The following is a 13,238-nucleotide window of genomic DNA, read 5'->3' as shown; positions in this document are numbered from 1 at the left end:
AGCATTGATACAGGGCCTTGTTAACATTTCCACTCTTGGCTTACCCTTATGAACAAAAAGATTGGTCAGGTTTGTCAAATAAATTTGTATTTCATTTTTGCCTACTAAAGAAAAAAATGCCAAAGCAAATGAAGTATGTTGCCATGTTAACACATTCTGGAGTGTTATATCGCTGTTTGCATATAAGAAGGCAACTCCGCAAAGATTGTAGAGGCTTGTGGTGCGAGCAGCCGATCACCATGGGGAACATATTCTAAGAGGGATTGTTTCTGGTTAATAACTTCCACAATCTTTTTAACAATTTTTTCAACAAACTTTCCATAAATTAATAGTAAATACAAGAAACTTGGAAATACATGTTATTAAGAGGAAAGCGTTTCTCCCTGAATTTACTTCCATGCGCCCTCCCTTCTTTGTAAAGTAACATTAGCCTACCTGTATACGAATGTTGGCTTTTCACAGGCTGCAAACAATGGTCCTTTTATCCATTGGTTGTGGCCTGTGTTTCATCAGTGGATGAGCTATGCTCGCGTTCCATTGGCAATAGAAAAAGACTTGAAGAGAAATAGGATAGATGACTTGCACACAGGGCTATGGGGACACATGTCCAAAATGCTCATGTTCATGTAGCTGAAGGCTAGGTCCACACATGATCTTTTTTCACATCCATGCTGCATTGATATTTAATGAAGCATTTATTTGGGCTTATGGACACATCAGTTGTTATTGCACATTTTTCTAAACTGTACCAGTGCTTCTGGGAACAATAGTTGAATAATTAAACGTTTTCATACACCTTCAGTAGCTCTTGGACAAATGCTGACTGGCCAGGGATCAAACCATCAGTCAGGCCACCATACACACAAAATAGTTGTGAGTTTCTGCTAAAATTGGTATGGTTGACTTTTTTTGGTTTATGTGTTAGGTAAGTAGATGTTTAGTTGTACAGTATGTATTTATGACAACATATTTCAATTCCCACTTTCTCTAGCATGATCATAAGCTTCTCACAGAGAAGTTCTGCTTTGTGTAATCAGTTGTAAATCCTTTAGTGAAGTCGGTTTTCTAAATAAGATACATCATTGTGTGCCTCATTGCCAAATGTCTCTCAGTTCACTATGTGACGTTAATTTCCCTTTGAGTTATTATCTCTATTAAAGTGCCCGAATAAATATATAGCATCTTCAGGTTGTACAGAATGTGCTTTTTCTGCCAGTTCTTCCATTCGTTTGGTTTCAGGATTAAGTTTATGGTTGTGTTGACAAGTACTTCATATTATGACAAATACCGTACCTAAGAAAAGATTACTTCTTGAAATCTTTTCTCTTCTCCTGACAACAGATAAATCTACACAGAATATGCTTTTCTCATCTAGAATACTGTACACGTGTATCATCAATCATATTATATAAAACTTACACTAATGAATGCCATATTCTTTACATTAAGTCTTTAATGTTAATTACCTGTTGAGTTTGTGACATTTTAAGTTGCAGCTTTTCTCTAGGTCATTAACATTTTCTAGGTACATGGTGTAAAGTAGCTGTGTCAGTGTACACACAAGATCTACTGACATCCCATCTGCTCTGCCTGAAAATACTTATTAAAAAGTAACACTACTGTGTTACACAGCTAATGCTCAAAGTGGCTATAACCCAAAATATTGTCAAAAACCATGATGCTATTTTGCAGTACTGCACAATCTTTATAAAGTGTATAAAATGTATCCCTATTTTATACATTCAATCCGTTTACATATCATGATGATTTCTGCAACGGTTTTATGACTGTCCTGGTGCCCACTCCATTACATTGGATTGACAAGATAATGTACTGTTTCCTAAAGTTGTTTTCAAACCCAAGTGAATAGGCAGCACTTTGCTGGTTATCCCTCTCTTTGTAACTAGTGGGCACAATTATTTTACTGAAAATAATTCTTTTGCCTCTCCGTTCAGTAATTTCCAATACTCCCACAGTAGTAAATGGAAAAGTAGGACACAGTAGGAAAGCCATTAATATACATTGCTACATATATATTTAGTTAAGTGGACAGCATTTTGTTCTCAAAAACCACCTCAAATGTGTTTCCTTTTTCTCCAGAATTTCTTTGTAAGGAGTGCCCGAGGATTCATATAAATGTGGAGCGTATTGACATTAAGGATATACCAAAAGAACAGTCCTTCATGAGAAGGTGGCTTCATGAGCGCTTTGAAGTGAAGGATAGGTATGTTCACTGATACTTAGTGTTTATCTAGGCAAAAAAAGCAGGCATCGGACAGCTCCGTTATTTGTGTAGTGGCTGAATCAAGTGGGTGGTGATTTTGTTTAACACATAAGAACAGGAGCCTATCGCGGGACTCCATTGATCAGAGGTTAAGAGAAGTGTTGCTGGAATGGCAATGGATTTCACAGGTATAAGTAATGGATCTTATGCTTTTTATGCAATTTTCTCCCTTTTTTTCTCTAAAAACTGATAAAATTTAATTAGGTTGAAAGTTTACGTCAAGTTAGGCAGCGTTCTGAAAAAAATGTTTTGTCTCTTTTAGGTTACTCACAGAGTTTTATGAGGCCACAGAACCTGAAAATCTGAATAAGTTTCCTGGAGAAGGTCACGTTGCAAAGCTGAGCCTGAAGAAAACCGTACCACCCCTATTCATTTTAGCTGGTGTAACAGCTGGCATGCTATGCACAGAAACTGGAAGGAAAGTTTATATGAACACTTGGATATATGGAACTTTAATTGGATGTCTATGGGTCAGCATCAAAGCCTAAATGAACTGTTAGTCTTTACCAGCTGCACATTATACCAAATCTTTTGTCCAGAACTGAACACCCTGTATGTTCTGCCTTATTCATGACTACGCTGAAATTGACAGAATGTAAGAGAGCTGGAAATGTGACTAGTCTGAACTGAGATTGAATGTGATATTCTGTTCTAGTGTCCTAAATTTCCCAGTGACCTGCTTAATGTGTAATAACCCTTACTCGACTCTTTTTGCATAAAATCTAAACATTAGCCAGAGCACCCCTAGCTATGCCATTCACAGATGTGCCAATGACCAACCCTGCCATGATATGTGGTATGGTTGGCCTTGTGGTACAGTCAGCTTAGAACCCCTGCCTATATCATGATCTAATATGTGGACATTGTAAGGGTCACAGATTGGCGTCATTGGGTTTGCACATTTTAGTTTCTTGTGCTTTTCACTATTTTATTATGTTTTTTTCCTATTTACCTTTTCTTCTACAACTTTAAAACATTTTTTTATATCTTCCCACACAGGTAAACCTAAGTTTTGTTACTCAAGGATGCAACTTCTTAGGATATATATATGACAGAAGTGTTTAGAAAACCGAATTCACACATAGCAGGAATTATTGAACTAACAGATTTTTACAAACTTGTGCAACAAATCTCACATGTGTGAAATCACCCTTAGGCCCCATTCTCACAGCTGTCTTGGGGATGTATATGGCGACCCGGCAGCCATAAACGGCGATAAGATGGAGCATGCCGATTAGACGTGAAAACCTTTTGTTTGGAAACAGGCAACACATATTTTGCATTGTTTACCGGTAAACAAGTGTTGCAATTTCTTGAATGCAATTCATATGCATCATGTGAACATCACATAATGGGACAATTATGTGTGTGTTCAGAAACCACTGATAAAATATCTTTTTTTTTTCTTTTTTTTTTAATTTACATTCTTATAAAATTGTAGGAAAAGCATCCACAAAAATCATGGCTCTCTTTTCTTGTTTATTTTGCATGTTTTTCCATCACAGCTATTATGTGCTTTTTGTATTTTGTTTCACATCTTGTGCTTCTTCATGTTGGTGGAAGATTTCAGTCTTATAGTAATGGCCTATATACAGTTTAGTTGTGCTGTATATGTAATGGATTTAAGCAATATTGTCCGATATGGTGCTATGCCTTTCTGAACGGCTGACGCTGTAGAGAAAGATGAAGTCATCGCCGTAAACGCTTATGTGCCTTTTTACATTAGGTTTTGTTTTGCAGCCTTTTATGGATCACAGTCACTTTTGATCCATGATAATCAGAGAATCTTTTTATTTCTGGTTTAAAATGTATCTTTTATTTTTATGAAAATATAAAGAGTTTAAAGAAAATACAATTAAATCAATTTTATTGTATACCGGTTGGTGGGTATTTAATTTTTGTGTGTGATTTAGCAGAGGCGGTGTAAAACCTGCTGTCCACGAGTGAGTTTGTGCTGAAAAATTGGCTCAATGCTTGTGTGGGATTTATCAGACCAAACGTAGAACTACAGAAGTGATATATTGAGTTCAGTTCAGCATTGCTCGTTTTGGTCCAGTAAACCTATAGACAATCAATAGACAATAAGCAAATTTGATAAAACAAGCTCACACTTGGGCAACCGGCTTTACACGGACTGTATTATAACCCAAATCCCATCCCATGATTTAGCCCTAATTATCTATATCCTTATATACAATGAGTATGTCTCCTAGATCTGATGGAGTACAGGATTATCTCTAATTAGTTTATAGAATATCAAATTATGTTTACATCATTTAATATCTTCCTCCTCTCTGTTCCTTGCCAAGATGGGTCAGCTTGTTACAATGCAATTCATAGGCAGCTTTGAAAATTTTTATTTAAATTGTATGGATTGTATTTTTTTTGACAGGATGTTGTAGTTATGTTAAAGTTTATGTGTGTATTATTCCATAGATGGCCTCAAAGTAGTCACTGATTTACAATGAATCCCGGCATCTATTGTTATATCTATTACACAGCAACTGATTGGACATTTATCACCTATCCACAGGATTACTGGTGGCCTTATACTTAAAGGGGTGTTCCCATTTCAGCAAATCAATGTTATTGTTTGTATTATAAAACGTTAATGAATTTTCCAATATACTTTCTGTATCAATTCCTCAGGGTTTTCTAGATCTCTGCTTGCTGTAATTCTATGGAAAGCTTCCATGTTTACTACCAGTGGACAGAAATCTGACCATGGTCACACAGGTGCATGACTTGTTATATCACAGACAGTAATCAGAGCTGTTTGATATTACTGAGCCGTGCACCTGTGTGACCATGGTCAGATTCCTGTCCACTGGTAGTAAACATAGAAGCTTTCTATAGAATTACAGCAAGCAGAGATCTAAAAAACCATGAGGAATTTATACAAAAGTACGGTATATTGGAATATATTGTATATTTTTTTTATAATACGAACCATAACATTAATTTTCTGAATTGGGAACACCCCTTTAACCTAAATAATCACGAGAATGATGTATGTGATGGTTGGTTATGTTCCATACTTGTTCCCTTTGAACAATGAAAAAAATAGATTTGTACATTTCCAAAAGTTACTGATATACATTTTTTTTAAATGGAATCTTCTTTGACGTCTCCATTTCTGAGTTATTTTCATACAGGCTCTATCAGTGACAAATGTAAAGCGACTTGACTCCCCACTGTATTTTAATTGTTGGCCCTTTTCTTTCATGGCTTCAATGGACCCTCTCTCTTACCAAATGGATTCTGCAATTCACAGAATACTCACTGCCAAAGGGCAGTAGGGAAGATTTAATATGCTAATCTAGAAAGAAATATTAGGGTATTTTGAGAAGGCATCATGAAAGCAACAATTGAGATGCTCCTTGTCCTATGGCTAAATATTTTATCTTCCTTCTCTGTGACAGAAAGCAATGAAAGGGTTATTCATGAATCTAATACAAGAATGGTACATATCTTCTTGGTACTTGCAAAATCCTATAACCCCCTCTAAAATTCTGCTATAGGAACATCATTTCTTATTCATTGTGTGAGCCATATTTCAATGTTGTTGGGCTGACACTTGACAGATTTTTTTTTAAGGTGTGGGAGGAAGATTTATTGGTACAAGCTGTATGTCTAGATAACTAAGGGCCCCTGGAGGTTTTCTAATTCTTTGATGTCTCCACTACATCCAGTCTTGTGGGCACTCAGACTCTTTTTCATGTGGCAGGAATAATGAATTCTAGGGAAGAAAACGGAGATTGCGCTGCTGTTCTTTATCACATTTAACGCATTCTATTGCCAAAAAAAATAATTTAACATGTATGTATTTGTTGAAATCATTTATTACAAAGTATATCATTATTACGTCATGTTCATATATGATTATTATTTTGTGTGTTCATATAAAGTGTCCATAAACCTACAGTAAAGTTTTTGTGCTGTGTTGCCAAGTTAAAAAAAATAATAATAAAAATCTACATTTAATATTACATGATGTGTTAATATTTTGTCACTGCTCCTCTAATGGTTTCTAATTTACCACACCCTTAGCAATGCTTTCTTCTATTAAATGGCCACCAACTCTCTGTAGATGTACCCATAAAGAGATTTCCCAAAAATTCTGTCACAATTTTTTGATTCTGGAGGTTACATGGTAAAGCCATTGATTTTCATGGGCTGACCATTTAGCTGCCAGAAAAGGACCGAATAAATAGACTAAATATTACTAGGCTGCTACATATCTATTCTATTTATCAACTGGGCTTAGGTTGTGTTCACACGCAGTGTTTGAATTGCATTTTGGCCTGACCACAGATGTAAGCCCTTCCCTGCAGCCTTTGAATTACTTTTCAAAACACTACGTAAATGCTACATGTGAACTCAGCCTCACAGTGGCTACCTCCCCTTACTATTGGATATTGAAAAGATTTTCTCTTCCTATGTTATCAAAGATGATGACACCATTTATTTAAAGGATGATTAAAAATGTTTCACACGTGAGAAGTAGTCTTTTTATTTTTATTTAGATCTTTTACTCTTGACATATTCTGATATAAATATTTACAAAATTGTAGCATTCTTCCTATAATTTCATTCAAATATTGTTTAAAAACTTCTTGGCAGCATTGTTGCAAAGGTTACCACAAATCTGCTGCACTTGTTTGTTCAGCTTTCAACCTTCTGTCTAGTTCGTTAAAACAAGGTTTAACTCCTTTACGACCGTCCGCTGACTTTAGACGTCTTTAGAATGAATGCGATGCATAGAGGAGCCAAGCCGGCACTGCCGCCGGCTCCACAGACTTGGCGATCACGTGACCACCAGGTCTAAAGGGGTTAAACAGAGCTGCTGGGTCTAATTAGACCCAGTACAGCTCTGATCACATACCCTAGTGACAGGTGGTCATTTCCCCTGTAACTGAGGCTCTTGTAGATTCCTCCGTTACAGGGGAAAACTTGTAAAAGCAAAAAAAAAAAAGTGAAAATGTTTCCCTGGGGTCTTTTATAACCTCATGGGGGACGTATAAAGTAAAAACACACACATAAAAAGAGCCTCCTTACAGTAATTTGTCACAAAAACTGTATTCCTCAAGGTTTCTTCTTTCTTTTCTATGTACTTCCTCCCCTTCATGTCGCCTGTGACTTCCTTAAAAGCCTTGTTTAAAATCTCTTCTGTATAGTTCCTTTCCTTGAACCTATCCATAATAGTGTCCTGACTAGGACACATTTTAAAACCACGGATGTTACTAGTTATATAGATTTCAACAGCTGTCACCACCGCCCGTGCATAGAGAATATACCAAAAGGGCAACTCAGGAGAATTCAAAGAAATTGCAGTAAGAATGAGGACTTTGTAGCACAAGCAAAAACTATTATGGATAGGTTCAAGGAAAGGAACTATACAGAAGAGATTTTAAACAAGGCTTTTAAGGAAGTCACAGGCGACATGAAGGGGAGAAAGTACATAGAAAAGAAAGAAGAAACCTTGAGGAATCCAGTTTTTGAGACAAATTACTGTAAGGAGGCTCTTGCAGTGAAAAAAAGTATAGAGAGGCATTGGTATCTTATCACCAATGATCCAGTCCTAAACAAGATTGTCACGAACAAACCAACAATAGTTTTTAAGAGAGCCAACAACATGAAAGACATACTCACCTCTAGCTATTTTAAAGATGTTAGTAATAGAGGGAAGGGCATGCAAGGTTTTTTCTGCTGCAAAAAATGCCAGGGCTGTAAATATCGAGATTGGTCAAATAGGAGTATGGTAATAATGATGACCTTCACCCATATAAAATAAAAAAAACTTCATAAATTGTGATTCATGTGGAGTTATCTATTTAATAATTTGTCCCTGTGGGTTAAAATATGTGGGGAGGACGGGCAGGAAATTAGAAATTAGAATTGGGGAACATGTGAGAAACCTCAAGGAAGGTCTAAAAACGCATAGTCTATCAGCTCACTTCCGTGAAAAGCATAATAAGAACCCTAAGGGACTGTGCTTTTTTGGACTCAAAATGGTAAAGGCTAACTGGAGGGGGCAGGATGTGGTACAAAAAGCAGAATATCAGAGAAGACTTCTGGATTTACCATCTGGAGTCTCTACAACCGCGGGGTCTGAACATTGATTTCAAGTTGAAGAGTTTTCTCCATTAGGCGATCGCATATGTATTAATCGTTCATTTTATTATTTAAGAAAAAAAAAAACGGACCGCTGATAGGTCCGCTGTTTTAGGGCATCTGATTGGTTGCAACTATGTGCAGCATATTTTGAACTTCTCCTTCTAAATGAATATCTGTTTTTTCCTTTTGGGATAATTTAACCCTTGAGAGAAACTATCTGCCTTTGTGTATAGGTCCTTTTTGTATAGAAGTGAAATTGCTAAGTGTGGACACATCGGCATTATGCACAGACCGTTTATCCACAAATCCTAAAAAAGGAATGTTTTTGTGCGAATATACGTATGTGCAAACAGGGGGAATTGTTTTTTAATGTTCTTAATGCTTTTAATGTTTTTATGAAGTTTGTTCTAAACAGAATGTGTTGTACTTATGCAAATTTTTGGATTTAAAACACCTGTGATAGCGCTGAACACCCATGCCCCGGAAGAAGCCTGAAGAGGCGAAACCTGGGTCAGGCGAGGTGTTTGGCGTTTTTTACACTGTTACATGTGCGCTTTTTAACTCCACTTTGTGAGTATATACAATAAAATATGCTTCTTGAACCTTGAGATTCAGCACTATTTATTTGTTTGTTTATCTTCAGGCACAGGACTAAGAGTGCACCACGGACACGGGAGTGGTTCAGGGGTGCATTGGAATCCAGTGTTCCGGAGAACGAAGAAAAGGCAGGAGAAACCTAGGAGATCTTCAATTTCTAACTGAAGGGAAGGTGGTGAGATTACCTACTGAATGTTAATTATGTCTTAGAAGAGTTGAGCACTGATCTTTTTTATCTGCTTAAAATATCTGGGCCTACAGATCCCCCCTGAACCTCACTCCATTTACTCCCTCAACTACGTCCCACTATTAGAGAAAACCTTGACAGATCTCTCCATCTACGACAAAAAACGACCATCGTGGTTTGGACACATGAATGTCCTCAAAATGTACATACTCCCCCGATTCCTGTATTTATTTCAAGGGGCTCCAATTCCCCCCCCCCCCCACTTCCTTTTTTAAGAAACTACGCACAGCAATGCTAAAGTTTGTCTAGGGCTCGTCTAGACCTAGAGTGGGATGGAAAACACTTACGTGCTCTAAGGCAATGGGTGGAGCTGGCCTACCAGACCTCCAAACTTACCACTGGGCAGCAGTGTTAACGCGTCTTCTGGATTGGGCACATAATGGTGCCTCCAAACAATGGGTGCGTCTCGAACAATCTTCCTCTCCTCTCCCGTTAAAATACCTTCCTTGGATCCAAGGGAATGCAATGCAGACTCTGGGGGAGGAGGCGTTTTTCTCCAGGATGGCACTGACCCTCTGGCATAGGCTGCTCCACAGAGGCCTTTTCTCACGTCTGTTGGGCCCTCTGACTCCACTCTTCAGGAACCCTTGGTTCCCCCCGCCCTCGACAGGGACCGTTTCTTGGGTTGACGACCCTCGCTTCAGACTCCTTGTAAGCAATGGAACCCTTTTGCCTTTCACCAAAATAGCCACGCTGCACCCAGAGACTAGAGTGTCGTGGTTGGAGAATGCCCAACTGCAGTCATTTCTTCGCACACAGGGGGACCTGACCCAATTCTCAGACACCCTTACGATGTTTGAGGACCTTTTTGACCCCACTATGACACCGACCCACGTTATACCGCAGATATACTCTATCCTTCAGAGTGAGTTACATATAGGAGACCCAGGGTTCGCGAGTAAACGGGAGCAGGAGTTGGGCATTGAACTCTCTGCACAAGAGAAACTAAGAATGTACACTTTTACTCACAAACTCTCCATGGCATGTGCTGCCCAGGAGAAGAATTACAAAATAATATCTCGGTGGTATCGTGTACTCGTGGTTCTTAACTTAATCTATCCAGGGGCACAATGGCTCGTATCTGGTGGGAATGTGACGATATACGCCCCTTTTGGGACAAGGTTTTCTCCACCTTTAACCAGGTTACTGCCCGCCGCATGGAGGCCTCAGTAAAAATAGGGTTGCTATCAATTCTCCCGGGCAGTATTGGCATGCAGAAGAAGTCTCTTCTCCGTTTCTTCCTCACCGCTGCCCATGTAGTGATCCCCCGCCATTGGAGAACTTCGACTCCCCCTCCCTTTGTGGAGTGGATACAAGAAGTGTTAAACATATGTAGAGTGGAGTAACTCACTGTAGAAGTGAACCCGACCACTGAAAAGTTTACCCGGATCTGGCAACCATGGTTCCTTTTTAAAGGGACACCAGCATATACCGCGCTGTTTGCGTGATTTCGATCCCTTAGAGACCCTGGTGGGGAATTCCACTATGTCCCTCATTCATTAGGTGGTCTCGATTCCCTCTCTCCCTCATGTGTTTCCCGCCCTGTACCCTTCCCCCTCTCTCCTTCTCTCTGCTCTCTTTTCTTTATCTCTATGGTTTCAAAATGAACATTGCCTTATAGCTGGGGTTATATAACATTAAAACGAGTGTACTCTTATGACAATGTAGTACCTTAAACTTACCTCCTGTTATATTGCCTCGTGCTTGTGAGGCCTGTTTTCTTCATTCTGTTATAAAGGCTGAACATTTTCTTAGCCCTCTACTATCGTAGGGCAAGACTAGAGAGTTACCAAGCTCTAGCTTACTGTTTGTATCTTTATATGAAATTGTTACCTCTTCACCATGTACAATTTCTGTGACATTACATTGTTCTTTTCAATAAACTATATTGAATATAAAGTGTGCAGGATATTTCACACAATGTAGAAGTACCAGCAATGGGCAAGAATCCTAAGGGTCCCTAATATACCCTATATTCCTCAACTCAAAGCGTATGACTTGTGACTATCTGGTGTTTTTTTGTGATTTTATATTCATATTGTGATTACATATATTTTATATAAAGTAATTAATAGTTACATTTTAGCTTCTGCTCACCAATTGTATTTTGCTTTTGGTGCTATCAGGTTGAGAGTTTGTACTACCCACCTCTATTATATTATTTTCAGTACAGGAATTTCTAGCACACAGTGGGATGGAGAAGTGCTCCTTGCACACTGTAACAGCCTGTGAATCTGCAGAATGGAGGGACTCTGGGAACCGCCCAGTAGCCTTTCAGGCTCATTAGTATAATTTTAAAAGTTGATTTTTGAAGGAAGTAGACCATGGATACCAAATATAAGAAGATTACCACAGTCACAGTGCCTGGATCTATGAGTAAGTGTCGCAGCTTGATTTTCATGGTAGATTTCCTTTAAGTAAAGGAATGGTTAACACCTTAATGACACACATAGTGTCATTTGGACAAAAGGGGATTGCTGGTTGTAACTCCCTATGTAGGAAAAAGAGACGTCTGGATGGCGCTGATGCTCGAGAGTAATGGTTTTCTTTTATTTGGAAGGGAATTTCACACTATGCAAAGTGCTTCATCAGGTCTAGTCTTGTTGTGCTGGGATCATGCTGGGGTAGTGGAACTTGTAAAACCCCTTTAAGCAGGGCCTAATAGACTCTTGCATTGGTGTGAATTGAGACAATATTGTTGAGTACAACTATTTTTGTTTTGAAAGCCTGCAGATAATCTGAAACATATTTGCATATCAGATTTTTTCTGTAGCAGGAAAACTTCCATCACATACTGAGAAAATTAATTGTCCACATTTTTTACGCATGTCATTTAAAGATTAATACATTGCATTTACATTCTTGAAATATAACACTGCATGAGAAATGAGTATATGAGAAATATCACATTGATATTGAACAGTCTGACAATGCAAAGAGAATAGGTCAATTTTTACATGCCAAGGTGGTGGTCCTGTTACTTATAGGGGAGAACAGAGTGCTGCAGTCTGCATAATTTTTTCCACTAAAAAAACATGACAGAAGCTTCTATTCTGTATAGTATTGGGAGGTGAATGGAAGACTTTCCGTTCACCTTTTATATTTTGTTTCCCTTTATTGTTCTTTTCTATATAACAGTAAAGTATACCATGAAGCCCAACACAGGTGTAATCTGGGCTTTAGAGAACTGTTAAACTTTTTCTCTCTTATATATGATTGAACAATGAGTGCAGATAAGCAAATAATCGTATAGATTATCAACCCTAGTACAGTATCAAATACAGCATCAAATAGGAGCAAACAAAAAAAAATCCCACCTAACTATCCAAAATGGCGTATTTACACTAATTCTACTCTCTAGCGCTCTCGGCATCCACAGGAAAGCCACCACCACCCACAATTTACTTATACTAATATGGCCGCAGGCACCTCATTTGCAAAGACAGCTCATGCTGGTAAATCACATAGGATAACTAAATGTGCTATTCTGTAAGAAACTTGGTAACGTAAAGTCTCTTCAGAAACTTAAAATTCTTGAAGGCTACAAGCAGAGACTTATTGGGTTTTAAAATTTAATATACAAAGAGTACAGTGAATACATAACATACACTTATCAGGTAATAAAGTTATAAAACAATATACATGTGACACACATAAACAGTTATGAAAATAAAACTGAAATAACCTTACTATGAAATAGTTAAAATTATTTGGCTGCGGAACTCACGATTCGGGCAGCCTTCCAGTGAAAATGGGTTTCCCAAGACTGACCAAGAGGCATATCTTCATATGTCATATCTTCTTGCAGGGGTCTTCTACAAAGAAGATATGCCCAGCACATTTCCCAGCATTCAATTACAAATCTAGCCATACCAAATATGAAATATTTAGGCAATTGCCTAATGTCTATTTCATTGGCTTTCCAACCCCGAAACCCTTGGCGCTCGACACCCCAAAAGTATCTAAGGACCATGATTATAGTTTAATCGACAA

General features: G+C 38.1%; 1 protein-coding gene across 1 annotated transcript in view; it reads left to right on the top strand.

The window, feature by feature from the left end:
- The window catches only part of AGPAT5 (1-acylglycerol-3-phosphate O-acyltransferase 5), a 33,684-nt gene extending 28,721 nt beyond the window's left edge, over positions 1-4,963 (top strand). The window contains exons 7-8 of the mRNA XM_072142311.1: positions 2,101-2,224; positions 2,547-4,963. Coding sequence (XP_071998412.1) covers positions 2,101-2,224; positions 2,547-2,772 — 350 coding nt within the window. The 3' untranslated portion in view covers positions 2,773-4,963. The remainder of the gene's footprint in view (positions 1-2,100; positions 2,225-2,546) is intronic.
- The last annotated feature ends 8,275 nt before the right edge of the window (positions 4,964-13,238 follow it).

Source organism: Engystomops pustulosus, chromosome 3 (assembly GCF_040894005.1).
Source record: "Engystomops pustulosus chromosome 3, aEngPut4.maternal, whole genome shotgun sequence".
In the NCBI taxonomy this organism is placed as follows: domain Eukaryota; kingdom Metazoa; phylum Chordata; class Amphibia; order Anura; family Leptodactylidae; genus Engystomops; species Engystomops pustulosus.
This window is presented reverse-complemented; position numbering and strand designations above follow the sequence as displayed.